Below are 25,971 nucleotides of genomic sequence, written 5' to 3'. Positions count from 1 at the left end.
CTAGAGAAGATAATAGCCAAGACTTACATAGTGCCTTCTACTGTGTCTGAAAGTACTTTACATATATCAACTCCTTTAATTCTACAACAGGCCCCCGAGGTGGGTGCTATAATTTATCCTCATTTTACAGAACAGGAAATGAGGCACAAGGAGGTTAACTTGCCCAAGTCACAGAACTGGGTATCTTCCCAAGAAAGTCGACTCAGGGAACTTTCAACCACCTCCTTTTCTTCCCCTCTATCAGGAAGAAATCCTCTGGTTAATGCCACCTGAAGGGCAAAGTGACCAAGTCTTCCTCTCACTCACAGGAACCTCATTCCTTTGCTCCACCTCCGTGCATTGATTGAAAAGTCTGTGGAATGAATGCATAAATGAGCCAAAAGGGGCTCCCTGCCGCTTTCAGCTGAAGCCCTCCACATCACCCAGAGATGCTCCGCCATCACACTTCCGCCAGTTTGACTTATCTCTAACTTGATGGAAGTACTTAGGTTCTCCAAGCAGACATGCTCTTCTGGTGCCTTCCATTGATAATTGAAGTTCTTGTGCTTTTAGTTATCTGCTGTCATGAATTATTAGACTTTGTATTGACAGCATCTATAAGCACAGACTTATGCATAGCAGACAAGATAAATGAATGAATACATTTTCATAAGACCCCAGGGTCCTTCCTTATATCCCCTGGTGAATTGTCCTCTATTACCTCAAGTCCTTCTGTGCCAGAAACCTCGCTCAGCTTTGTCAGCCTGGATCCAGCTCTCATCCTGCATCCTTGGGTGGTAAAGGCATTCATCACTTTTGGCTTGAGGTCTGAACCGGGTTTGGGTTGGCAGGCATCCCTCAGCTTGCCCACCTGGGTCCCAGTATAGTGGAATGAGGAGCCCAAAAAGTCCAGGGGAATCTTTAGTGTGTTTGCCTGCCCATCCGCTCAGCCACCTGCCTTATGTTTTTATGGAGAATCTACAGTGTCAGGCACCCTCGAGTATCCGTATTGGGAGTTACTGCACGCACACGTCTTGGAGCCTCTGAATATTCATGAGAGAAGCAGAAAGTCCAATGTTAGAGAGGGGAGAAATAGTAATTCATAAATATTAATAAAGGCAGGCCACATGCTGCAAGGAAGGCTCTGAATGCTAACGAGTAGATGACGTCGGGCCGGGCGCGTGCCAGCGGGCGGGTGCCCGAGCGCGGGCGCGCCCCCGAGAGCCCGGGCACGAGCGCGGGGAGGGGGCGGAGGGGGCGGGGTGGAGGAGGGGAGCGGAGCCGGGCGCCGGCCGAGCTGCGGGGGGAGCGCTCGCTGGCTCGCCGCTGCCGCTGCCGCTGCCGCCGCCGCCGCCGCCGCCGCCGCCGCGCTGTGCTCCGGCCGCTCCCCGCGGCCCGTGGATGGGGGTGTCCCGCTGAGCCCCGCGAACCGCCTCCCTCCGCCAGGACCCGCACAGGTGCCGTCGCGGGGGGCGACCTTAGCCCGACCGACCCACTGCCGTGGGTGGGGGTTGGGCAGGGGTGGTGAAGGAGGCCCCGCGACTCGGGTTTCTCCGCCGGCGGGTCGGGGGGCGCCGCAGCCCCGCGCCCCCAGCCCGTCCCATCCTGGAATCGGAACGAAGGAGCCCCGAGGCCGTCGCCCTCCTGCCCAGCCCTTCACGGGAGTGCAGCGCCCGGGCCGGGAGCTGTGGGATGATGGGCACTTCAAGCATCATCAGATCAGAGCCTTGGCCCCCCAGCCAGGCCTGGCGTGCGTGTGCGAGTGTTGTGTGTGTGTGTGTGTGTGTGTGTGTGTGTGTGTGTGTGTGAGAGAGAGAGAGAGAGAGACAGAGAGAGAGAGAGAGAGAGACAGAGAGACAGAGACAGAGAGACACGGGAGGCGGCGCGGACTGGGGGGCTGGGGGAACCGGGGAACGCTGCCCGGTGGTGTGGGCCAGTGGATCTGTACCTCCTCCCGAGACCGTTATCTTGCCCGGACACCCTTAAACGCCCCAGAATCCTCTGTGCCCCTACGAGCCTGACCCCGCACCCGCCCGTGCCCCTCCCTGGGGTGCCGAGCCTTTCCCCAGGACCATGCATTCCTGCAGTGTCAGAACCGCTGGCAGCTGCCGCAGACGCTGCGGGAGCAATTGTTTTACTACGGAACAGGTCGGAGAAAGGACGAGGGTGGTGGGGGGGGGGCGCTGCCCTCCGGTGGGCCCAGGACCCCTTGGGGTTCAGGGGTGCAAGGCTTGACAGAGCCCTGGGGAGGGCGTGTGATACCAGCCCTCCCTTCTTTCTGCCTATCCCTTCCCTTTTCACTGCTCGACACCCCCGGATCTCCCTGCCACTCCCGTGTCCCGCTCTTGTTTGGCCAAAGGGCCGGGAAGTATGTGTGCGGCCTGCGCGGGATGAGCCCAGTTTTCCCCGTAGCGCCAGCCATTGTGCTGCTTGGAGAAGCCTTTCTTTACCCCAACAGACCCGGGGGGTGGAGAGGAGGGGGATGTGAGATGAGGGTGAGTGGAGCAGCAGGAGGAGGGGGACGGGGTGGGGGGTGGGGAAGCGGAACCGCAAAGGGGTTGCTGACTTCTGTGCAACAAAATACTCTCTTTCTGTGGCAATGGGAAGCTGGCACAATCCTGTATACTGACTGCTTTTGCTGAGTAGCAGTGGGAAACTGACGTGGATCAGTGGAGGGCAGATTTTAGGGATGAGGTGTGGTGAGGAGATAGAAATCAACTGATCTATGGGGCAGGTAATAGGAAGAAGGGGGAGATGGAATGGGGCCTCGGTGCAGGTGCAGAGGCCCAGCAGGGGGAGGCATGGTGAATTCTCTACTGCTCCCCCTCCACTCTGCTCAGCTCAGCAAAGCAGGGAGTGAAAATTTGTACTGCAGCCCCAAGCTGCAGCTAGTGCATCGTTATGCTGCAAAGGAGAGGCTTATGTGTTTCCTACAGGGTCTCTGTTAAGCTCAGAGCCTTTTTTTCTCTTCCAAATTACACCATCTATTGGGAGCCAAAATAAATGCAATAGATTATAGGACATAATCAAACTATAGTCCCGCACTCTGTTCTAGGATAAGAGAAAAAGACAAGGTGACCTTTCGGTGGTTCCCTTTTTCTGCCACTCTTCATGTATTTTTAAAAAATTGATTTTGGAAGTATAGAGAAAGAGGATAAACAATCAATTGTATTACCCCTCGCTTTTAAGCAGGGAGGCCTCTAGGATGAGCTGTGAATGAAGACATGGGCGGGCGAGTCAGGATGCAAGGGCAGGACATTTCAGTGGGGGTGCAAAGGCACCCCACCAAGAGAGAAGAGCAAAAGAAAGTGAGCTAAAGGAAGGAGACAAAGGGCACAGGTTCAAGAAAGGCTGCCAGCCCCAACCCAGAGACCCCTCCTTGAGCCAGGCTCTCACGGCCTCTGCCATAGTCTGGGGTCTTTGTACAAATACCCGGCTCAGTCTGGGTATTGAGTGATATCCAATTCCCAGTGCAGGCTTTCAGTTTTGGTTTCATCTCCAGGTGGTCATTCATGCAGAGCTTCTTGGCTCTTGGGAAGTGAGTTGATGAAAAGAAAGCTGGCTATATTATGGATTGTTCAAATGGCGACATTTCTGAACTCTAGAGCTGTGATATCCCGTTCTTTTAGCATCATCTGGGTGAATCCATTTTCTAGAGGCTGCCTGGGCTGAGCATAGGTGCTTTGAGCATAACCTCCCTGTTGACAACACCCAAAACTCAATCTTTGTCTTAGATGCTGATTGGATTGCCCTTTTGTTGCTGGTTAATAATATAGTTTGTGCCATTTCGAATTAGTACCCCATTGGTATCACCTATTCATTCTGGCTCCCCCTTCTCTCCTAGAGAAGAGTACAAGTCTAAAGGAAGTGTAAATATCTCTAACATCATGTCTTTCTGAAATGGGGCCAGTGATCCAAGAAGCTTTCACCAAATAAATTGAAAATAGCAGGGGTGCCTTAGTAAAAAAAGGTGATAAATTTTATTCAGCAGTTCTCCCATTTGATCAGCATGTAAAGCATTGCACATAGACTATCATGGCAGGGGGATTTTGTTTTATTTTGTTTTTTTTACTTGAAACACCCCCCCCCTACATTTGCTGTGAAACTAAGTTATCCTCATTTTCCTAAAATCATTGACATTTATCAAACACCACATATGCAATACATTGTGTTTAGCACTGCCAATGATTATTTTCATTACTCTGCAAAATAACCTTCAGCTTAAATACTGTTTTAAACCTCACTTTATGGATGAGGAAACCATGGCACAAAGAGGCTGATAATTTGCCCAAAGTCTCATCGCTAGGAAGTGATAGGACCAGGATGGGAACCTGGAATCCAGGCTCTTAACCATCACAGAGTCCTGCTCTGGTCAACCCAAATCCCCCATCTGTAAAACCTTCCTTGCTCCCTACTGCACTCTGTGATCTTTTCTCAACTCCCTTTGCCACTCAGGGATGCTTAATCTTTTTTGTGCTATTGGCCCCTTTTGACAATGTAGAGAAATCTATGAGATTCTCCTCCAAATATGTTTTTAAGTGCATGAAATATAGTTATATTCAAAGAGCCCTTTAGGGGTCTGTAGACCCTAGGTGAAGAACGCCTGAGTGGCAATTAGTTATGTATTGCTTTATAGCTGTGCTGTCCACTCTGGTAGCCCCAAGCGACATGTGGCTAGTCCAAGTGGAAATGTACTGTGAATACACACTGGAGTTCAAAGAAGTAGTATGAAAAGAGAATGTAAAATGTTTCATTAATATTTTAAAATATAGATTACATATTGGAATGCAATCTTTTGGACATATTGGATTTAATAGAATACATTATTAAAATATATTATTACAATTAAGATTATCAATTACACTAATAAGTTATTAAAATTAACTTCCAGAGCTATTAGCTCTATACCAACACCTTCACTGTAACAAATGAGAAAATTGGAACCCATGATGCTTGTCACTCAGCCACACATTGGCAGGTAGGTCTGTTGGCTCTTGAGCATATGTTATTTCCAAGATGTCATAAGGTCCCAACATGTTGCCTTTGCACCCTGTAAATACCCGGAATATATTTTGATGTGATGCAACGGTAATTGGCTTCCTCCCAGTACAATCCTGGTAAGAGCTGTCTGAGTCCCCACATGGCATGGGCTTTGCCTCACTTACTTAGAGTTTAAGTTTTATAGACAGAGATGGAGAATGGCACTTTCAGGGCAAAACCCATTATTTTTGCTGTCTGTTCAGTTCTCCTCGGTAGTGGTTCCAATTTAAGCATCTAACTGGATCAGAAATTACACAGACAGGAGAGAAAAGTTTGGTTGCCTTTCCGCATTACAGGGAAGAAAGTGGAGTATGTAGAGAAGGGCATGACAGACAGTAATGCTGTGCTGCCTAAAATTGGAAATGAAAAATGTATGTGGGGGACAGATGATCATTTTTCAATGAACACACATTGATTGATTGCCTAGCCGCAGAGCAGTGTGTACAGGATGGAACGATGCAGGATGTCCAGAGGACGTCTGTGCCCTCGAGGAATTTAAATTAAAATTGGGGAAGGGCTTGGATACACACACAGTTGGATAAATCACAGTGGAAGGCAGTGTCTGAAGAGGGCCTGGAGCCCAGGAAATGAAAGTAGGCCTGAGTGTGCAGCTTTCCAGGATGTGGTGTCCAAGATGGTCATGGAGGCTGACCTTGGAGCACATGGGTAGTTGGGTCTATCTCTTTCAGGATAACCAGTCATTTAATCCGTTCCTTTAGCCCCAGACATAAGCTCTATATCTTGGAAAAGCTCAGGTGCTTGTTTTTGAGGGTAGTCATATCTAGGTCCATGCATCCCTATCCCAAACCCTTGGGGCCAGGCATTTTAGAAAGCAGTAATAGAGTGTGAATTCTGCATATCATTTCCTGGAGATTGGGGCAGCAATCAGTATAATTTAAAAAATTATTATTTCTGCAGCAAAACACACTCAATGGGATAAATTGAAACCATAAACAATTTTATATTCATGTAGATTAGGTTTAGTTGCCAAGTGAGTTTAGGTCAAGTCGGTTTTTGCCACCAAATAAGTTATGAAAGACTTCCGGTTTTCAGAGCACATGGTTAAGGACGTGGACTTATGGCAATAATAATAATAATTATTATTTTCAATAACAATTATTATTATTATTATTATAAACAGAGAACATATGGGACAACAATGATGTTTATTATCTGCCAGCCACTGTTCTAATCACTTACCTGTATTTTTACTCCTTTAACCCTTAAGACAATCCCTTGAGGATTATTATTTCTGTCTCGAGAAGAATGAAGAGAAGCACAGAGAATTAAGTAACTTGCTAAGGTCAAGTGTATGATAGCGAGGAAGTACAGAAGTGACGGATGCCTGGAAAGTGGAGTCTTCCGTTTTCAGAGGGATACAGAGTAATGGATTATGTGGTTATGGTTCCTCAGCAGAGGCGGCACAAAAGCCCGGTCCAAGCTCACATTACCTTGTTTGTTTCTCCTAGATCAACGAATCCTGAAAGTCACAGTTGTCCTATTGCTGTGAGACAATGGAGGCTCCACTGGTGAGTTTGGATGAAGAGTTTGAGGACCTTCGACCCTGCTGCTCGGAGGACCGGGAGGAGAAACCACAGTGTTTCTATGGCTCATCTCCCCACCATCTAGAGGATCCCTCCCTCTCTGAGCTTGAGAATTTTTCTTCGGAAATAATCAGCTTCAAGTCCATGGAGGACCTCGTGAACGAATTTGATGAGAAGCTCAATGTCTGCTTCCGGAACTACAATGCCAAGACGGAGACCCTGGCTCCTGTGAAGAACCAATTCCAGATCCAGGAGGAGGAAGAGACCCTGCAGGATGAGGAGTAAGAAGTCTTAATTGCCCTCTGTTGCTTCAGACATGAGCCCTGTAGTCTGGGGCTCTTTGACATAGAACTCGTGTCTGTGGGTTCACGGCATATCACTTATGCTTTCATGTCAGTGGGGCAGGGCCCTGGTAATTGCTGACATTATTCTATGATGTCCCTTTACAGGGACCTGGAGAGTTTTCTAAAATTGAAATCTTAGAGGAATGAAGACTTTTTAGAAAATAGATTTTCTTAGGTACAAAATAGAATTTTAGGAGCATGATCCATTTTAGGGTCCATCTATCCTCCGTTTCTTTGTATCAGTAGTAATCCACCCAGATATTAGAAATAAGGATCAGAAAAGAAATTAACTAACTGTGACGGAGGAATCTGTCACTGGAACAATTTGCTTCAAGAAACACCAGAATTATGAAAATCTCCAAACTGTTAACAAATCCCCCCTCAGGACTGGAAAATCATCTACAAATGTTAAGATATATCCAAATAAGAAAGCATACAAATTGAACTGACAGCCCAGGGGATTACCTTGGGCCAAAATAAAGGTGATAATTAGGTGACATGGCTTTTGAGTATACAGATTCCCTGTATCACTTACTAGTCCCCTTTTAGGGTCTTAACAGTAGTCAAGAAAAGGGATTTGAGAAAACTGCTATTTGAGGAGGGACTAGAAAAAGAAGAGGATAATTTGTAACATAAATTAAAGAAGGGTGTTTTGGGCACTTAGTAAAAATAGGCCTGAATTCCCTGTAGAGATAAAATATGCATCAATTGTTCTTTCTTTTTTAAAAAGGTGAGTTTTTTTTTTTTTTTTTTTTTTTTAATTAAAGCACAGGGACAGGACTCGTGGGCAGGAAGAGCTGCCCCTTGTGTTTGCATTTTATTTTATTTTATTTTATTTTAAACATTTATTTATTATTAAGAGACAGAGAGAGACAGAGAATGAACATGGGAGAGGCAGAGAGAGGGGGAGACACAGTATCTGAAGCAGGCTTCAGGTTCTGAGCTGGCAGCACAGAGCCCGACGTGGGGCTCGAACTCACAAGCAGTGAGATCATGACCTGAGCCGAAGTTGGATGCTTAACCGACTGAGCCACCCAGGCGCCCCTATTGTTCTTTATTTTTAAAGTTTATTGATTTATTTTGAGAGATTGAGAGCGAGAGAGAGAATCCCAAGTAGGTTTTGCCCAATGAGGACACGGGCTTGAACTCAGGAGCCAAGAGCTGGACCCTTAACCAACTGAGCCACCCAGGCACCCCAAGCATCAATTGTTCTTATGGAATCACACAACAAATGTCAAGTGGTTGTAATGGGACTTGGGAGCAACTGGACTTTTGGTTTCTCTTTCTATGAACTTGAGTGGCAAGAGTTGCCCATAAATAAGTGGGGTGAAAGGTGTGTCCCAGACAACTAAACCTGACCTGTTTGGGATATAGTTGCTCGCTTGATGACTCTGTGAGTATACAGGGACTCTGTGTCTGTCTTACTATTATATCCCCATGTCTAATACAGGGCTTGGTGTGTCATAAGTATTCAAATAATAGTTTTTGAATGGAATACTGAATGTCGAATGAATTGGGTGAACAATAATAGCTAGTTTTGTAGGTACAGGTAACGGATTTCCAGGTCCACACCATTTCCTTCTTTTCTTTTTAATTAATGTTAGCCTGAAGTCATGATCACAGAGAACATTTTACCCTGGTGACCAGTACTGTAACTGTGGGCTATGTGTTTTAATTCAATTTTAAGTTTCAAACTGATTTTTTCTTAAATTCTGAGCCCATTATTAATTTGTTCAACTCCTGTAAGTCTAAAAAGAATGGCTCTGGGGCTTTATTATACAGAGTATTTTTTCACTATAGTTCATTGCACCAGGCAATGAACTAGAAATACAAAAGACTATGAATTATAATTTTCATACTCTCGCTAACTCACTGTGTGACCTTGGGCTAGTCACTTAACTTTAGTTGACTGCGTGGGTCCTCATCTTTGAAACCTCCAGAGCTCAATCTTGATGAAGCGGGGCTAAGGACTTGGAAAAAACCTAATTTCTTACCTCACCCAGGCTGTGCTCTGAAAATGACATTTTAAGATGCGTCCCATTCCTTTTGCTTCCAACAAATCATTCCTCCCCTATCTAAGCCCCCCTCTGCCTCATTAAGGATGAAGGCCCGGTGAGCAAGTTCTTACTCTCTTCTAGCACATTAGCAGAGGCCACTCAATGTTAATTACCATCACATGGGATTATTGGTCTCCTCACCCTGATTTTTCTGAGTTGCCTGCCTCATTGACTGCCTGAGCTAAAAGACCAAAGGTTGAATAGTTCCTTAGAGATAAAATACAATTTGGGGATAGTGTAGAGGGAGGAATCTGGGAAGAGAAAAATTAACACTGTGCTTTCAAGGTGGTCAATGTATTTAAACCTTTCCAACTTAAAAATCAGAGTTAAATTATACACGTTGTTTATAGATACCTATTCATATACTTCAACTGTAAAGTTATGATGAAGTAAGGGAAAAGATAATTTAATATCTAATCTGGTTGTGATTCTCCTGAGCATAGCTTGTAATAAACTTCCTTAGGTTTGCTAATTGGATGGATATTTCCTCCACAAATGAATTGAAAGTGTGTTGGGTGGGTTAGCAGGACATAATAAAAACATAAAAGCAGTGAACTTCTCGGTCAAACTAACCTCCTTCAAGAGAGCACAAATCATAAAGCAAATGTGGTCATTCCCTTTAGAGTTTGGATTTCTCTAGTCCTCCTTTGGAACTATTTTGCTAATAGGGAATTGGCTGAGACGTCAACTTCTCTCTGATTTATCAGGGAATGGAAGTATTAGGCATTACAAGAGAGTCAAATTTGAATAGATTTTTCCTGGTTTTAAATTTGGATACTCTTCCAGAATCTGCTCTTTGCATATGTGTGATCATCCTTCCTGTCTCATAAGAGATTGAACTTGGAGGCCAGAGCCTCTCTAGGGGACCGTTACAGAAGGGGAATGGACAATCCTCACCCCACCACCTGCCTCACTGGGATTACAATCCGCCCTCTTACAGGCACCTGTAAGGTAAAGAGGGCCCAAACTTGTGAGAACAATCACCATTTGCTGTTCTGCAGATAGAATTATTGGGTGAAAGGTGCTAAAAGTAAGTCTACACAATAAATACATGGTGCGTAGTCAGCCATACTTGAAGGTGAAGTCAAGTAAATACCACACAACCAGGATATGGAAAGTGGATGGATAACCGTGATTTTGAGGAAAGTTAATTATCCTCTCAGAGGCTCAGTTTCCTCCTATAGAAGGCCAAGGTAGTATTGATTCTATTTCAGTGCTTGAAAGAATCTAAAAAGTTGTTCAAAGTCATTATGTGCTAATAATAATTCCTAAGTCTTAGCATCGAAAGTGTACTCGCGTGAACACACATCAAAATGTGGCTGTTGGCTTGATTGGACACGAGACACTGGATAAGGGCAGTAGCCAACCTGGAGGGGCTTAAGGGAAATGTTATCAAATTGGAATTCTAATAAGCCCTTTAGGCTAGCTGCCTACCATGTTGTCAAGAACAGAGGGGTGTGGAGGGGGGCAGGATTCATGTAGCCTTGATGGCTACATGATTGCCAGTAGACCCAGATCTTTGTGTATGTGCATCTTGTCACAACCCATTCTGTTGGGTGTGTTCACCCGGTGCCAGCTTCCCTTTACAAATCCCCAGCCCTGTGTGGTGAAAGATAGCTTAGTCAGTTCCATAGGCACCTGAGCCCAGGCTATAAAACAGCCATAGGAAAAGCCTTTTCTGTCACTATAGGGACTGAGAGAGCAAATTGAATCGCGGGTGCCATGGCAGCAAAAGCCAGGAATTGAGGCGACCTGTTTGATCTTGGCTCTTTGATAACAGATATAGGAGATAACATTCAGAGTCTCCTTCCCCCAAGATAAGAGCGAGTGGCAGGACACTTCTCGGGGAAAGTAGGATTTCACAGTCCACCTCAGGGTGACTGTAAAAGGGAATATGTTCATGCCCAAGGCCCCTGCTCAGGATAGAACAGATAGCCTCTCTGCGGGGGGTGGGGGGGCGGCGTCGAGGAAGAAAAGCCCTTCCCATTCTCTTCCTCACAGAAAGCTTTGTGTTTTTCCCTCCCACCACCCGGTCTGCTCTGGCTGCCAGCCTGCCGCCAGTGTTCTGCCTTCGCCTTCCATTTAACCTTCACTGGGGCTGGAGAGATAGACAGGAAGCAGTCATGCACCCCGCTGCCCCTGCCATTCCTCCTTTTGTAGAGTGATGAAAGCGCTATGTCCAAGAATAATGTAGTTAGAGATCTTTCACGCAGAGCTGGTTTCTGAATTGCTGTTCTAGCTTGTGATTGGGAACTTGGTATATTACTCTGATGCCCGTGCCCGAGCCAGTCACAAAATGATAAAGACTTGGGATAGTTTTGTGGTTAGGAATATAGGGCTCTGTAGCCGTATGGCCTGGTTACAAATCCCACCTCTGTCATTATTGGCTGTGTGACCTTAGACAAGTTAACTGACTTGTCTGTTTTAGTTTTTTTTTTTTTTTTTTTCGCCTTAGGATCTGCCTTACAGAGTTGTGAGGATTGAATGAATTAATTCACACAAAGGTTTAGAAGAGAGTACCTGACTTATAGTAAGTGGCCATTAAGTAGTGACTGCTAGGGTTAGTATTGGATAAAGAGTACTTCAGAAAAGAAGAAAATCTGGACAAAACAGGAAAGAATGAGGATGGCTCGAAATCCCGAGGAGAAAATGGTGTAGGGAATTGCCATAAAAATCTAGAGTTAGAAGGTGAAATCCAGAGTATGTCGGTCAAGGCCCACACGAGAAAAACCGCCACTCCCTAAATAATTTGAGAGAGCCCCCCAGTTGCCATTTGAAGGACAGAAACAGTTTCAAGGTCACTGGAAAGTGTGCAGTTCATTAAAAGTCCCAGCTTCCAGCCAGCCTAGGAGAGACACAAAAGGCTCCCGCCTATTTTGGGCTTTGCTGAATTTTATTTTTCCAGGCACTTGCTGCAGGGACAAATCCGAAGGTCAGTGCTTGCATGCTTGTTGTTGATTCTTGCGGCAGAGAATGTAACGCAAGGAGGAGTCTGGCCTTCCCCCACTGGGTGTGGTGCTTGGAGTTTTGTCTTGGACGTAGCAAATCATCTTTGCCTCTTGGCTGTACAGTGCTACCGAGACTTGCATTTAGCATTAGGCTGGATTAATGAAGCTCTAATAGTGCCTGATGGAGATTGGATTATCACCCATGTTTAAGAAGCAGACTAAAATCCTGCTGAATGGATGTCTAATGAACACTTGATGAGTCCTCTCAAAGTGCTTGCTTGTAATTGCAGGAAAATAGTGAGTCAGCGGATAACCCAAGCACTGCTATTAAATTGTGCTTTCTTGAGCTCCTTTAATGTGTTGCATCGCCGACTGTATGCTTTGTGCACTGGGAAAGTCTCCTTGCTCTATGCCCATGCATCATATATTATTCCCGATTTGACATATGCTAAGAGAACTCGCCTCTCCTAATGTCAGCTGTCTGTGCTCTTGTCCACCTTGCACTTACCTTTTCAGCGTCTCACACCGTATTCTGTCATGTTTTGAATTTGATCCACATATATACATATTTGCTTACTTTTAAATGGCTGCTTCTTCATGTGAGTCTGTCTAAATACAATTTACCTTCTTATACCTTGTTTGACATGCATAGGCACCTGAAGGATATTGCATAGAGCCCTCGTTTATCCTTAGCTAATATTAACTCAAGTGCCACTGGTTTCCATGGATGACATTATTTTAGGAGCTTGGTTTACTGATTTACATTAATCTCTGGATGTTGACTCCTTTGTTTATTTTCCTGTGTGTGAGAGTTTGTGACTTTAGGATTTTCCCCCAACCCCTCCTTTTCTCCCCCCCAAAGAAATATTTCTGAAATAAGAGAATTAAATGACACAAATTATAGAAAAGTTTTTCTTATAATGTACATATCAGAACTTTTTAAAGCCATGTAATAAAGGGACCCCCCATCTTCCCTCACTACAACCCAATTGTTAGAGGTGTACTGATCGGTTCCTTTCATACATTTGCCTTGCAGTGTCCATGATGGAGACAGGGAACACTTACACTCTACTTTGCTGGAGCTGGGGGAGTATGCCACCACGGGCTCGCTAGAACATTTTGGGTAATTAGTAAGCGTTAACAGCATTGGCATTATTCCTTTAGTTACATTAGATGTCAGGGAGTTAATTCTTGACCATTTAGATTGCAGGCCTCTGACATTGAAATGCACCTAAACTCTGTGGTGGCCCTGATCTCAAAGAGATTCAGCCAGAAAATCTGCCCAGATATCCATCTGTCGATTACCTACCTACCTACTTACATCACTATCTTCCTCTTTCTCCCTCTTTCTCTCTCACTCTTCTTTGCCCACAGAAAAGGAAAGGAAACATGGGCATTTCTCATGGGCATTCATGACTCATGAACCATTTGGTTGAGGGGCAGATTTATTTTCAGGGGCAATTTATTTATTGCCTGAGGTGGTTTGATTGTAGACTCTACCATTTGTGTCTCAATGGTGAGAAATTCCTCTTCTCTTAAGCAAACACCTTTTAAGCTGCAGTCCCTGACCAGGGCCCATTCTCTTGGCTCTTTCTCTCCTGGTAGTGCCTCTAATTCAGTTTTTAAGCTGCTTTGCTCTTGCATGCTGGAAGGCAGATGATCTCAGCCTGGCACACACAGAAGCCTCTCTCCTCCCCTGGCCCAGCTCTTCCTTCCTCCAGGCGGGGCCAGGCCACAGATGTGTGCTAATGAGAGCTTCTCTTTGTTTACAGGGTTTGGGATGCTCTGACAGACAATTACATCCCTTCACTCTCAGAAGACTGGAGGGACCCAAACATGGAGGCTCTGAATGGCAACAGCTCTGACACCGAGGTACCTCTCTGGGGCCCCTTACTTGATAAGGCTTGAGAAGATGTGGATTCCAGTTAGAAAAACATTCATTAATTCAACAGTCTTACCCATTAGGTAATGAAGCTCACCCATAGCCCCAAAACATTGCTGGTAAGACAGGAGTTACGGAGGAGGTGAAGAATTAGATGAGGGGACATCCAGTGTCTGTGAGGTGACTCGAATGGCCGTCTGTAAAAAGTATAAATGCAAATTACTCTGTTGTTGATCTGTGTACTGCAACATGCAAAACAAGGTGGTCTGAAGAGGAGGAGAGTGACTATCACAGGCTTCTCATGTTCAAATAATAATGGTTTAAAAAGAATCAGGTTTTCCTATCCAAAAGGAAGAGTTCAGTCTCACCAAAAACAAGATGGCAGGTGCTGATAGATTTGTGGCAAACTCAAAGCCTGGCTAATGGCCAGAGTTGGGGCCTAGACATTAGTGAGGTGGCCACTCAGTGGGGAGTGGCCAATGAGACGTTGATAGACTCGACCAAGAAGCCGTTCTTGTGGCTGAACCAGAGTCACATTCTGTGCTTACTGATGCCAAAGAAGAAGGTGGCCTAAGGGCTTCTGAATGAAGAGAATACTTATTTTTTTGTTGATCTGCATAGGCTATGGGGAGTGACCTTTCAGAAGATCCAAATGGCCCCTCCTAGCTGAATCTACATATAGGAAGGTAAAATTATTTAATGGCTTTGTCCACACTAAAAGCCAATTTCTGCCTTGCTTGGTTTTCTAGTTTCAGCTATAAGGAAATTTGACGATTTCTTACCACGAAGGGCTGTCACAGCCCTGTGGGCTCAGCAAATGAGGGAAGGTGGATCTAATCTTCATAGGTGCTCCAGAATTGAGTCCATGTGAAAAAGCAAGAGAGAAATTTCTGCAGATCATTGCCCAAAATAGCACAGCAAAAAGATCAGCAGTTGCCTGATTGGTTGAAAAGGTGGCTGTATATCCTTCTTAACTCTTCTAATAATTAGCAATCCCAAAATCTCAAAACTTCAAGGTTTCATTGAGTGGGACAGGTAAAATGGTGACTTCAAGACTCGGAGATCTGATGCAAGCCTACTCATTGTGGCTATAGGAGGCTGTGTCTCAGTTCCTGTTTTGATTCCTGACTGCTCATTTCTCTTGCAATGTATCCTTATCCCAAATGCAAAGGACAAGGAGGCAACCATGGACTAAATCTAGTTACTGAAATGAAATCAGGCCCATCACGGTGCAAAAGGCAGATTTCGCTTTATCTCTTTGGCTCCCTTTCCAACTAATTTTGTGGATTAAGCCAAAGGATGTATAAGACCGCCTGCCCTTCAGAAGGACTCTAATTTATCCTCGTTTGCAGATTTCCCTCAAGAGGGTTAATATTTCAGGGCAAATTGAATGGCCCCGAGAAGGATGATCTTGAGTTCCACTCCTTGTAGAATTTCTTCCATCTAACCCATGGGAAAATGACAGGGTAGCAGAAGTGGATGGATTAAGGCTGTTTTATTTCATCTCCTTTATTATCTGGATTCATTACAGTAGAAGCTCTTTTAACTGACCTCAGTTTAAATGATTTGCTAGATTAACCAGTGCTCTGTACTTTTATAAAAGAGTGACTGACCCAATGCCCTTGGCTTGCTGAATGCACACAGCTGGTAGGCTTCTTCTAGCAAGCCCTCGTAGCTCCTCTTCTACTTAAGTGGTTCATTGCCAAGAATCAGGTGTGTTTGTTCTTGAACGTCTTTATCCTTGTCCTTCTGACTATAAGTGATATAATCAGAATTATGGAAACTGTTGGATTGTGACAGCAAAGAGAATCACATTTTGCATTTGGAAGATCAAATAACACATGTACATGGCTTTAAGAGTCAGATAATACTTTAGAAATATTATAAGACCTTAAAAACCACCCCAGCAGCTCCTGCCTTATCTTTTCCCTATTCCATAGAGCCAACCGCTTTTTTTTTCACATTTATTTACTTATTTTGAGAGGGAGAGTGGGGGAAGGGCAGAAAGAGAGGAAGAGGGAGAATCCCAAGCAGGCCATGTGCTGTTGGCATGGGGCCCAACAAAGGGCTAAAACCCACAAAGAGTGAGCTTATGACCTGAGCCGAAACCAAGAGTCCGTCAGCCAACTGACTGAGCCACCCAGGCGCCCCGAGGCAACCACTTTGATTTCTTTTGGCATATATCTCAAATTTCCTAAGTAATACATTTATATTGCTGTTTTGATGATTAAAATAAACAGTTTTTGGCTGTTATCTATTAACTTTGCATGATGGAAGATAAGTTTAATTCTTTTACACCACTTCAAATACTCACACTTAGCTTTCTCATAGGATTGTCACCAATTTATATAGTGAAATCAATACTCAAAATATATACTGTTGTAACTATGTAAATACTATTTCTTACTGAATCATGTAGTGTTGTATAAAAATATTTCCTTTCTTGTACCACTTTTTGTTTAACCCGGAGTAAAGACTTGACTTTGTTTTTTGTTTTTTGTTTTGCTTAGTTTTCTGTATATCTATTTATCAATAGTTCAATCCCAAATGGAGTGAAATTTAAATCTCACAATATGGTTAAATAAATCAGATATTCTATCAATTCAGAATTTTTTTTTGTTTTTTGTTTTTTGTTTGGTCTTGAAGCATCCAAATTAGTACTGTCATCTTTCTGCTATGAACTAGTCTGGTTGTATTCTAGATCTGATGCCCAGCTGTTGTCCCTGGGACTTGCCTTCACCTTCATCCTGGGGATCCTTCCTGACTCTCCCTGCCTTCTGACTGCCATAGTTTTTTATCTTTCTGGGTTTATTTCCTTGTTTTGTGGGGAAAAAATCGGTATATTCTGAGAAAGGGTACAGAAGAATATCTTTTTTAGAATATACGAGAATGTCTTTATTCTCCTGTCATGTACTTGGTTGAGAGTTTGACTTGATAGTTAATTTAGGTTGCAAAAAGTTTTTTTACTCAGAATTCTGAAGGCATTGTTCTCTTATCTTCCAGCTTTCACTTGCTGTTGAGAAGCCCTCAAATTCATTCTGATTCTCCTTCTTTTATATGTGACTAGCTTTCAGGATGTTCTTTTTTCTTTCTCATTTGAAATTTTCCAGTGATGTGCCTTGTGGTGTGTGCGCCCCTCCCATTCATTCTACATTATACTTAGTGGGCCCTTTCAACCTGGACTAAATTGTGGCATGTTTTCTTGTGTTATTTCTCTGAAGATTAATTATTTCTGTTTTCTGCCTCTATTGAGATGATTACATGTGTAGTTTTATTCTTTATTATGTTAATATGATAAATTACATTAATTGATTCTCAAATATTAAGTCAACTTTGCATTCTTGAGATAAACCCAACTTGGTCATGGTGTATTATTCTTTTATTTCATTTCATTTTATGGTTTTCTTTTTTTCTCATAGCTTTACTGAAGGATGATTGGCATATGATAAATGGCACATATTAAAGTGTTCAATTTGATAAGTTTTGACATATGTATACATCTGTGAAACCATCATCACAATCAAGATACTGAACATTTCCGTTACTACTCTCTTTCAGCCTCCAATCTCCAGGCAACCCATTTCTGTCACTATAGATTAATTTGCATTTTCTAGAATTTCCTATAAATGGAGTCATGCAGCATGCACTCTTTTTTTGGGGGGGGCAGGTCTGGCTTTTTTTTTAATGTTCATTTTTGAGAGAGAGAGAGAGAGAGAGAGAGAGCACGAACGGGGGAGGGGCAGAGAGAGGGAGAGGGAGACACAGTATCTGAAACAGGCTCCAGGCTCCGAGCTGTCAGCACAGAGCCTGACGTGGGGCTCAAACTCAGGAACGGCGAGATCATGACCTAGGCCGAAGTCGGACACCCAACCGACTGAGCCACCCGGACGCCCCCTGGTTTGGCTTTTTAAAACTCAGTATAATTGTTTGGATAGTCATCCATTTTGTTGTTTGTATCAATGGTTCATTTTTTTTTATTGCAGAGGGGATTCCATTATATAGATATACCATAATTTGCTTATTCATTCACCTGTTGATGGACATTTAGGTTGTTTCCAGTTTTTGAATATTGCAAATAAAGCTGTTATGAACATTCTTGCCTAAGTCTTTTTGTGGACATATGTCTCTGTTTCTCTTGGGTAAAATAACCTATGAGTGGAACGTTGGGGTCATATGGTAAGTGTATGTTTTGCTTTTTAAGAAACTGTCAAACTGTTTTCCAGTTTGAGAGCTCCAGTTATTCAACATCCTCACCAACACTTGTTATAGATGGCCTTTTATTTTATTGTTTATTTTTATAATATTTATTTATTTATTTTTGAGAGAAAGAGCTATAGAGTGATGAGCACGTTTGCGAGTAGGGGAGGGTCAGAAAGAGACGGAGCCTTTTACATTTTAGACATTTGAGTAGGTATATGGAGTGTCTTATTTGGGTTAAATTTGAATTCCCTTAGTAACATATGATATGGAGTATCTTTTCATGTACTTATTTAACATCTGTGTATCTTCTTCAGTGAAGAGCACATTTAAATCTTTTGCCCACTTTCTTAATGTGGTGTTTGTATTCTTTTTAAATAGTTATTATTCTTTTTTTAAAAATTTTAAATGTTTTTATTTATTTTTGAGAGAGGGAGACAGAGCGTGAGTGGGGGGAGGAGCAGAGAGAGAGGGAGACACAGAATCCGAAATAGGCTCCAGGCTCTGAGCTGTCAGCACAGAGCCTGACGCGGGGCTCGAACTCATGAACCGCGAGATCATGACCTGAGCTGAAGTCAGACACTTACCGACTGAGCTACCCAGGCGCCCCTAAATTGTTATTATTCTTTACATTAAAAGATAAAATGAGGCATACTAAATTTTTAAGAGTTTACTTGAGTAAGAATCAAATAGGACAGTGTCAAAGCTAAAGTGGTTAGGAGTGTTCCACCAACAGGAGCTACAGGAAAGACTTCTACATAGAAAAGGGAGAAGCAAAGAAGGAAGTTGATTAACTATAGCTTAAGTGGTTGTATTATTTGGGAAAGGCCAGTTGGCTGTTTGTGATTGGTTGTTCTTTGGTTTGAATTCTTTTTTTTTTTTTTAATTTTTTTTTTTAATGTTTATTTATTTTTGAGACAGAGAGAGACAGGGCATGAACGGGGGAGGGTCAGAGAGAGAGGGAGACACAGAATCTGAAACAGGCCCCAGGCTCCGAGCCATCAGCCCAGAGCCCGACGCGGGGCTCGAACTCACGGACCGTGAGATCATGACCTGAGCCGAAGTCGGCCGCTTAACCGACTGAGCCACCCAGGCGCCCCTCTTTGGTTTGAATTCTTAACCTTGAGGCATTAGAGACTTAGATTTTGGTTTGCTTAGTAGGCTTCTAAATCATTGAAACCACATCACTCTAGTGACCTCCTTGTTTAATTAATTTAACACATATATTCTAGACATAAGTCTTAAGTCCTATGTTTTGCAAATACCTTCTTTTTGTCTATGCCTTTTAACTTTCTTAACCTTATCTTTTGAAGGTCAAATGTTTTTTAAATGTGATCAATCCCAATTTATTGATTTTTTTTCTTTTATAGTTTGTGCTCTTTGTGTAGTATTTATTTATTTATTTATTTATTTATTTATTTTTAAATCTTTACTTATTATTTTGAGAGAGAGACGGACAGAGCACAAGTGGGGCAGGGACAGAGAGAGAGTGAGACCCAGAATCCAAAGCAGGCTCCAGGCTGTCAACTGAGCTGTCAGCACAGAGCCCGATGTGGGGCTCAAACTCATGGACTGTGAGGTCATGACCTGAGCTGAAGTTGGATGCTTAACTGACTGAACCACCCAGGCACTCCCTCTTGTGTAGTATTTAAGAAGTCACTGAGATTTGTTCTTAAGTCTTCTGGAAGTCTTATAGTTTTAGCTCTTCTGTGGTTTATGATTCATTTCAAGTTAGCTTCTATATGTGGTGTGAGGTAAGGGTCAAAGTTGGTGTGTGTGTGTGTGTGTGTGTGTGTGTGTGTGTGTGTGTACGTGTATGGCTATCGAATTGTTCTGATACTACTTATTGGAAGTACTGTTCTTTCCCTATTAAATTGTCTTGGCACCTATGTTGAAAATCAATTGACCATATATGTGTGGATCTATTTCTGAATTCTTTATTCTGTTTCATTGCTGTGTGTCTATGCCAATACCATGCTGTATTCATTACTGTAGCTTTGTAATAAGTCTTGATATAAAGTAGGACAGCTGACCCTTGAACAACATGGGTTTGACCTGCGTGGGACCACTTACATATGGAGTTTTTTTGGTAAATACAGTATAGTACTGTAAATGTGTTTTCTCTTCCTTATGATTTTCAATAACATTTTCTTCTCTCAAGCTTACTTTATTATAAAAATACAGTGTATAATACATATAACATACCAAATATATGTTAACCAACTGTCTATATTATCAGTAAGGCTTCCATCAACAGTAGGCTACTTGTAGTTAAGTTTGGGGGAGTCAAAAGTTACATGTAGATTATTGCTGTGCAGGGCATTGGTACCCTTAACTCCTGCATTGTTCAAGGGTCAACTGTATAAGTCTTTCAACTTTGTTCTTTTTTTCCAAAGTTGTTTTGGGTATTTTATTTTATTTACTTTTTGTTTTTATATTTTGTAAAGTTTATTTATTTATTTTGAGGGAGGGAGGGCAGAGAGAAAGGGAGAGATAGGATCCCAAGCAGGCTTTGTGCTGTCAGTGAGGAACCTGATGCAGGGCTCGAACTCACAAACTGTGAGATCATGACCCGAGCTGAAATCAAGAGTCAGATTCTTCACCAACTGAGCCACCCAAGGGCCACTCTTTTGGCTATTTTAGGTCTTTTGCATTTCCATATAAATTGTGGAATCAGGTAATCAATTTCTATAACTTGCTGAAAATTCAACTGTGATTGTGTGTTAAATTCATAGATCCATTTATGTAGGTAGATCAATTTATTATGTTAATGTGATGTATTACATTAATCGATTTTCAAATATTAAAGCAACCTTTCATTCTTAAGATAAACTCCACTTAGTCATGATATAGTATCGATTTTACATAATGTGGGATTTGATTTGCTAATATTTTATTAAAGATTTTTGCATCTATGTTCACAAGGAATCTTTTTCTGTAATTTTCTTTTCTTGTAATGTCATAACATGAATTGGGAATGTTTCTACTTTCTGAGTTTGTCTTAGACTGGTATTATCTCTTCCTTACATATTTGATAGACTACACCAGTGAAACTGTCTGGCCCAGGTGTTTTCTCTGTGGAAGATTTTTGGTTACACATTCAGTTTCTTTAATAAATGTATAGGGGACAGGGCGCCTGGGTGGCTCAGTCGGCTGAGCGTTCAACTTCGGCTCAGGTCAGGATCTTGCAGTTTGTGAGTTCGAGCCCCGCATCGGGCTCTGTGCTGACAGCTCAGAGCCTGGACCCTGTTTCAGATTCTGTGTCTCCCTCTCTTTTCCCCTTCCCCACTCATGTTCTGTCTCTCTCTGTCTCTCAAAAATGAATAAACGTTAAAAACATTAATTAAAAATAAATAAATAAATAAATAAATAAATAAATAAATAAATGTAGAGGTGTTCAGATTTTCCATTTCTTCCTGAGCTGATTTTGGCAAATAGTGTTTTTCAAGGAATTTGTTCATTTAATCTAAATAATTGAATGTATTGACCACAAAGTTGTTTATGATATGTTCTTATTATTTAATGTCAGTAAGATCTATAGTGATGGTCCTCTTTTTATTTCTGATCTGCTAATTTGTGTTTTCTTTCTCCTTCTCTCCCTCTCCCTCCCATCCTCTCTCTTAAGTCTAATTATGGGTTTATCACTTTTATTCATCTTTCCAGAACAGCACTTTTAGTTTTCTTTTCCTCTGTTGTTTGTTCATTTTCTCATTTGTTGATTTCTTTCCTTAACTTTATTATTTCCTTCCTTACACTGACTAGGGTTTTACTAAGCCCTGTAAGGTAGGAGCTTAGATCAGATTTTAAACTTTAAAAATAATTGTCTTAGTCCACTCGGGCTGCTATGACACAATACCACACACAGGATGGCTTATAAACAACAGAGATTTATTTCTCACAGTTAAGAAAGCTGGACATCCAGGGTGCCAGCATGATTAGGTTCTGGTAAAGGCCCTCTTCTGGCTTACAGACTGTCAATTTCTGGCTGTGTCCTTATTGGTACAAGGGATCTCAGGAGCTCTGTGGAGCCTCTTTTCTAGGGTACCAATCCCAGTCATGACGGCTCCACCCTCATGACCCAAGCAAATCCCTGAGTGCCCACCTTTAATACCATCACATTGAGCATTAAGATTTCAACATGTGAATTTGGGGAGGACACAAGCATTCAGATCAGCAATACCATGAACATCTTAAAGTAATGAAATTTCCTTTCAGCATTGCTTTAACTGAATCCCATAGTTTTGATATGGCATGTTTTTGTTAACCTTCAGCTTATGGGTAATTTAGATGTATGTTGCTGAATTTCAAAATGTTTGGGGATTTTATAGTTATCATTTTGTCATTGATTTCTAATTTAGTTTTGGCGAGAACACAATCTGTACAAATTCAGTCTTTTAAAATATATTGGGATCGATATATGGCTCAGCATATGTTGTATCTTAGGAATGTACTACGTGCCATTGAAAAGAATGTATATATTCTGTAATTGTTGGTTGCAATGTTCTATAAAGATCAACTAGATTAAGTTGGTTTAAGTGTTGTTGAATTCTTCTATTTCTTAATTGATTATTTTGCCTGTTTATCCACTACAATTTAGTTTTTGGTTTTAATTTTTATTATTGAAGTAAAATTGACATATAACATTAAATTAGTTCTTTTTTCAGGTACACAACATAGTGAGTTGACAATTCTGTACATTATGCAATGCTCACCATGATAAATGTGGTTATCATCTGTCACTATATAGTGTTATTACAATATTATGGACTATATTCCTTTCCTGTGCTTTTCATCTCCATGATTGATTGATCGATTGATTCATTTATTGTAAGCTCTATGCCCAACGTGGGCCTTGAACTCATGACCCCAAGATCAGAAGTCATATGCTCTACCAACTGAGCCAGCCAGGTGGCCCCCCCACCCCGATTTATCTGCTTTATAACCAGAAGTTTGTACCTCTTTAGCTATTTGCCCATTACCCCCACCACTCTTCCCTCTGGCAACTATCAGTTTGTTCTCTGTATTTATGAGTGTTTCTATTTTTGGTTGTTTTGTCTTTCAGATTCCACATATAAGTGAAATCATGGTATTTGACTATCTCTGACTTATTTCACTTAGCATAATACCTTCTAGCTCCATCCATATTGTCACAAATGGCAAGACCTCATTCTTTTTCCTTAATGTTTTTTTTTTTTTTTTGAGATAGACAGGGAGAGTGAGTGTGTGTGCACGTGTGTGAGCGCACAAGTAGGGGAGGGGCAGAGAGAGAGGGAGACAGAAGATCTGAAGCAGGCTCTTCTGCACTGATAGAGCAGAGCCCGATTCGAGGCTTGAGCTCATGAACCACGAGATCGTGACCTGAGCTGAAGTCGGATGCTTAACTGACTGAGCCACCCAGGTGCCCCAAATTCTCATTCTTTTGTATGGCTAAGTAATATTCCATTGTATATATATACCAGATCTTCTTTATTCATTCATCTATTGGTGGACACAGGTTGCTTCCATATCTTGGCTATTGTAAATAATGCTACAATAAACATAGGGGTGCATATGTCTATTTGAATTAGTGTTTTCATTTCTTTGGGTAAATACCTGCCAGTGTAATTACTGGATTGTACGGTGTTTCTATCAGTCCTTTTACTTTTCACCTGTTCCTGTCTTTTTTTTTTTTTTTTAACATTTATTTATTTTTGAGACAGAGAGAGACAGAGCATGAACGGGGGAGGGGCAGAGAGAGAGGGAGACACAGAATCGGAAGCAGGCTCCAGGCTCTGAGCCAACAGCCCAGAGCCCGATGCGGGGCTCGAACTCACGGACCGTGAGATCATGACCTGAGCTGAAGTCAGACCGACTGAGCCACCCAGGCGCCCCAACCTGTTCCTGTCTTTATGTTTAAAGAGTGTCTTTTATAGATTGCATATAGTTGAGTTTTTTTTATTATTATTCTTATTTTTGAGAGAGAAAGAGACAGAGCCGAGGAGGGGCGGGGAGCAGGGACTCTTCCACGCCATCAGCGTAGAGCCCAGCCTGGAGCTCCATCCCATGAACCATGAGATCATGACCTGAGCTGAAATCAAGAGCCAGTTACTTAATTGACTGAGCCATTCCAGCACCCTCATCTTTTATATTTAGTCTGAAAATGATGATGTGTGCTTTTTCGTTCATTGGGTTTAATTCATTTGCATAGTGTTTAGTCCATTAACACTTAAAGTAACTTGAATAGTTTGTGTTTAAATGTATGATCTTGCATTTCTATTTGTCCTCTCTGGGTTTTTGTTGTTGTTATTCCTCTGTTCCATCTTCCCTGCCTTCTTTTGGGTTAATCAAATTTGTTTGGTATTCCATTTTATTTCTTCCATTAGATTTTAGCTATACCTCTTGGTGTGTGTGTTTCTGGTTTGTTTCTGTTTTTGTTTTTTACTGACTTCTTTAACGATTATACTCTGCATTATTAAGTTATCATAGTACATTTAGTATTAATATTATGCTACTTCACATAAAATGTAAAACACTCTCTGCAGTATAAGTATATTCCTGTTATCCTCTGTGCTATTGTTGTCATATATTTTACTGCAATCCATATTATGTACCCCGCAACACAAAGTTTTTATCTTTTGCTTTAGACAGTTAGTTGTCTTTTAAAGAAATTAGGAGAAGGAAAAAAGCATAAATTTTTAATATTTACCATTTTTGGTATTATTTATTCCTTCCCGTGGGTCTGATTTTTAATCATTTCCTTTTAGGCCAAAAAACTTTCTATAGGATTTCTTGTAGTGTTAGTTCACAGGTGACAGATTCCCAGCTTTCATTTATTTCATGTTTTCCCTTCTTTCAATGGTCACAGCCTTTCACTGTCTATGCCCAGTGCCTCAAAACAATTGGCTCATAGATTTTGTCCAGATTTGTAGTTGTATGTGGCTGAAGCAGTAAGTCCAATACTAGCTAGTCTTTTGTGGCTGAGAGAGACCATCTCTTGTGTTTTTGTGTTTTGGAATTTGTTTTATTCAAGTGTTGGACTTAAAATGATCTTCTGCTTTTTCTACCCTCCCATTTTCTATCCACTTATTTGGCTTTACTCTCTCGGTGATTTTCTCAACCTTATCTTCAATTCTTCTTTTGAAAATATAGATTTTGCTACTATAATTTTAGTGTCTAAGAGCTCTTTCTTATTGTTTTTTTTTCTTTAATTAATTCTACTAAAAAGACCATGTTTCGAGGAAGCAGTGTTTCCTTGATGTCTTTCTGAGGGCAGTAATGATAGGAAGGAGTTTCTTCTGCCCTCTGTATTGCTTTTGATGTGCTTTTCCTATGTATTTGTTTCAGTCCCTGTCTTTCATGTTGGGGATTGTCTGCAAATGTTTGACAGTCCTTGGGCATAATTTCATATTTAAAAGTGAAGCTAGACTCATTGAGCTCTTCCTTTGGGGCAGGTCTTATCTTCTGCTGCCCTCACTGTAGTGATCAGTAAGGACCTGGTCATTTTTTTTGGAGGCCCCAAATATTGGCATGTATCTATAGGTCTTTTTTCTTGGGCAGTGTAATAGAAATGTGCTGGTTAGTGACTTGAGTCATGTTTTGCTTGAGGAGGATAAGCCTGACTGCCAGTGTCCATAGAGCCTAATAAGGGCAGGAGGGTCTTGGTGAGTATGTAGACTTTCACTTAATCCCTCTGTTTGGGGCAAGATCCCTCACCCCTGCTTTCAGGTGGCTATGGGTATCTTGAGTCCAGGGCCTCCTAGTTAAACCTTTCCAGGGTAAAATCTCCACTTCTTTTAATGGTGAGAAGGCGGTAGTTGCCTTTCTACGTGGGAAGGGAGAAGAGACCCGGGGTCTTGCTGCTCCTATGAAGAATCCCAGCAGATCCTTCTTTTTGCAGCCCCACCTCCCAGTACCACCTGAAGTCTCCAATTCTGAGTCTTTCAGCATCTTTGGGGTAAAAGCACTTACTTTGGGAAGCCTCCTCCTACAGAGCTTACTCCT

The 25,971-nt window shown here is 42.2% G+C and overlaps 2 protein-coding genes across 2 annotated transcripts in view; both read left to right on the top strand.

Annotated features, from left to right (window-relative positions):
* The first annotated feature begins 6,533 nt into the window (after nucleotides 1-6,533).
* LOC124506487 (fasciculation and elongation protein zeta-1-like) lies at nucleotides 6,534-6,848 on the top strand. The gene has a single exon (XM_047072561.1). It carries the CDS (start codon nucleotides 6,534-6,536, stop codon nucleotides 6,846-6,848), a length of 315 nt encoding a protein of 104 aa, XP_046928517.1.
* A 6,900-nt stretch (nucleotides 6,849-13,748) lies between these two features.
* The window catches only part of LOC124505886 (fasciculation and elongation protein zeta-1), a 28,246-nt gene continuing 16,023 nt past the window's right edge, over nucleotides 13,749-25,971 (top strand). The window contains exon 1 of the mRNA XM_047071950.1: nucleotides 13,749-13,784. Within this exon, the coding sequence (XP_046927906.1) occupies nucleotides 13,749-13,784 (36 nt within the window). The remainder of the gene's footprint in view (nucleotides 13,785-25,971) is intronic.

Source organism: Lynx rufus, unplaced genomic scaffold (genome assembly GCF_022079265.1).
Source record: "Lynx rufus isolate CCGP_SWC_20201006 ecotype Redwood Valley unplaced genomic scaffold, mLynRuf1.p SCAF_9, whole genome shotgun sequence".
Lineage (NCBI taxonomy): Eukaryota > Metazoa > Chordata > Mammalia > Carnivora > Felidae > Lynx > Lynx rufus.
Note: the sequence above shows the minus strand (reverse complement) of the source record. Positions and strands in the feature narration are given on the sequence as shown.